Source organism: Nannospalax galili, unplaced genomic scaffold, assembly GCF_000622305.1.
Source record: "Nannospalax galili isolate Female #2095 unplaced genomic scaffold, S.galili_v1.0 scaffold3006, whole genome shotgun sequence".
NCBI classification, from domain to species: Eukaryota; Metazoa; Chordata; class Mammalia; order Rodentia; family Spalacidae; genus Nannospalax; species Nannospalax galili.
Genome location: NW_008354408.1, coordinates 334,968 through 336,392, shown reverse-complemented (window position 1 = coordinate 336,392; position 1,425 = coordinate 334,968). Strand labels below are relative to the sequence as shown.

The 1,425-nt window shown below is 39.8% G+C and overlaps 1 protein-coding gene across 1 annotated transcript in view; it reads right to left on the bottom strand.

Moving 5' to 3' along the window:
- Positions 1-29: 29 nt before the first annotated feature.
- The window catches only part of LOC103748839 (disco-interacting protein 2 homolog B), a 168,990-nt gene continuing 167,594 nt past the window's right edge, over positions 30-1,425 (bottom strand). Inside the window, 1 exon segment of the mRNA XM_017802828.2 lies at positions 30-379. Coding sequence (XP_017658317.2) covers positions 159-379 — 221 coding nt within the window. The 3' untranslated portion in view covers positions 30-158.

Here is a 1,425-nt window from a genome sequence, read left to right as displayed (position 1 = left end):
TACTCCTGTAGCAAATGTATTGCTAGTGTTTCCTTTGCCTCATTAACTGTTCTCTGTGGTATTTTTTAGGTCACACTGGAAACCTAACACAAATTATAAATTGTTTCCTGGATAAACTAGGTGCCAAATGGAACATAAGGTAGGCTTCTTGGGTAAATTCAGCTCCTACCTATTCGAGTATTGGCAAATACATCAGCTAGAGACCCACTGGTTCCTTTGACCTCTCCGTGGGACAGCGAAGATGCAGATGAAGAGGTGGACGATCCCTGAATTGAGCGGTTGATCCAGGACTCAGCATTCTGTAAGCTGTGTTGCAAGGCAGCAGAGAGCGCAGCTTGGCGTCACAGAGAGCCCTCATCCTCAGAGGCGGAAGACGTGTCTGTGTGAATTAGAAAAAAAGAAGTTCTTGATCCTGCCTAAAGCATAGACTTTTCAGTTCTTGCTCACTGATTAGACAACCAATGTTGACGCCAGGAAAACATTCACAGTCTCAAGATAGATTAACAGGTGCAATTTCTCAAGAATCTCAGAATAAACTTATGGGCCCAAACTTGTAGAGTAAAACAGTTGAACTCTGAAGACTATCTTAAGTTTTTTAAAAAACCTTTTAAGAACCTTTAAACTTCACTATTTTCTTGTTAATCAATATCTAAGTTCTTCCAGTTTATCTACTTATGGATCTTTCTCAATCTCTTAATTAGAGACCTTGTGGCAGGTTGCCGCATGAATTCTTACAAGCACTTGTTTCCACTTAAAAGGAAATGATGACAACAGGGAAATATTAACTTCAATACTTATGTGCTGAACAGAGAGCTAAGTGATGGAGAACTGAAGTGGGGAAAGAAACAGTCCTTGGTCTGGGGGCACTGGTTGCTTCACTGGACAAGCCAGCAGGTCCCATGGCACAGGTGAGCTTTCCAATCGTGAAGGGAGGGAATTGCATTTGAGTTTCATTCCTCCTCAGAGAACTGTGAGAAATTCACTGGTACCTACATTAAGGCTGGCTGTGACTCTAGTAAACTAGGCCTAAATTAGAAAAGCATACTGAAAAAAAAAAAAAAAGTTCAACCAAATATAGGTAAACCAAAGCTGGAGGAAAGAAAAGTCAGAAATATGTCAGTCTCAGTCTTAAAAGCTACAAGGCAAACACTCACTGGTCTGATGTGGGACAAACCTTCTAAAGGACTTTGAGTTCCTATAATTAATGATCTATGGGTTGAATGAATCCCTTTAATTATTTATTGATTTTTGTTTGTTTGCTGTGCTGCTGAGATTAGAACCCAGAGCCTCCACATTCTATGTAAATTACCTTCTACATCCCCAGTCCCATTCAGCTTTTAAAAACTATTTTATTGTTCCAGGCCAGCTACAACTACAGGGAGACCCTGTCTCAAAAAGACCGAAAAAAAAAAATATATATATATA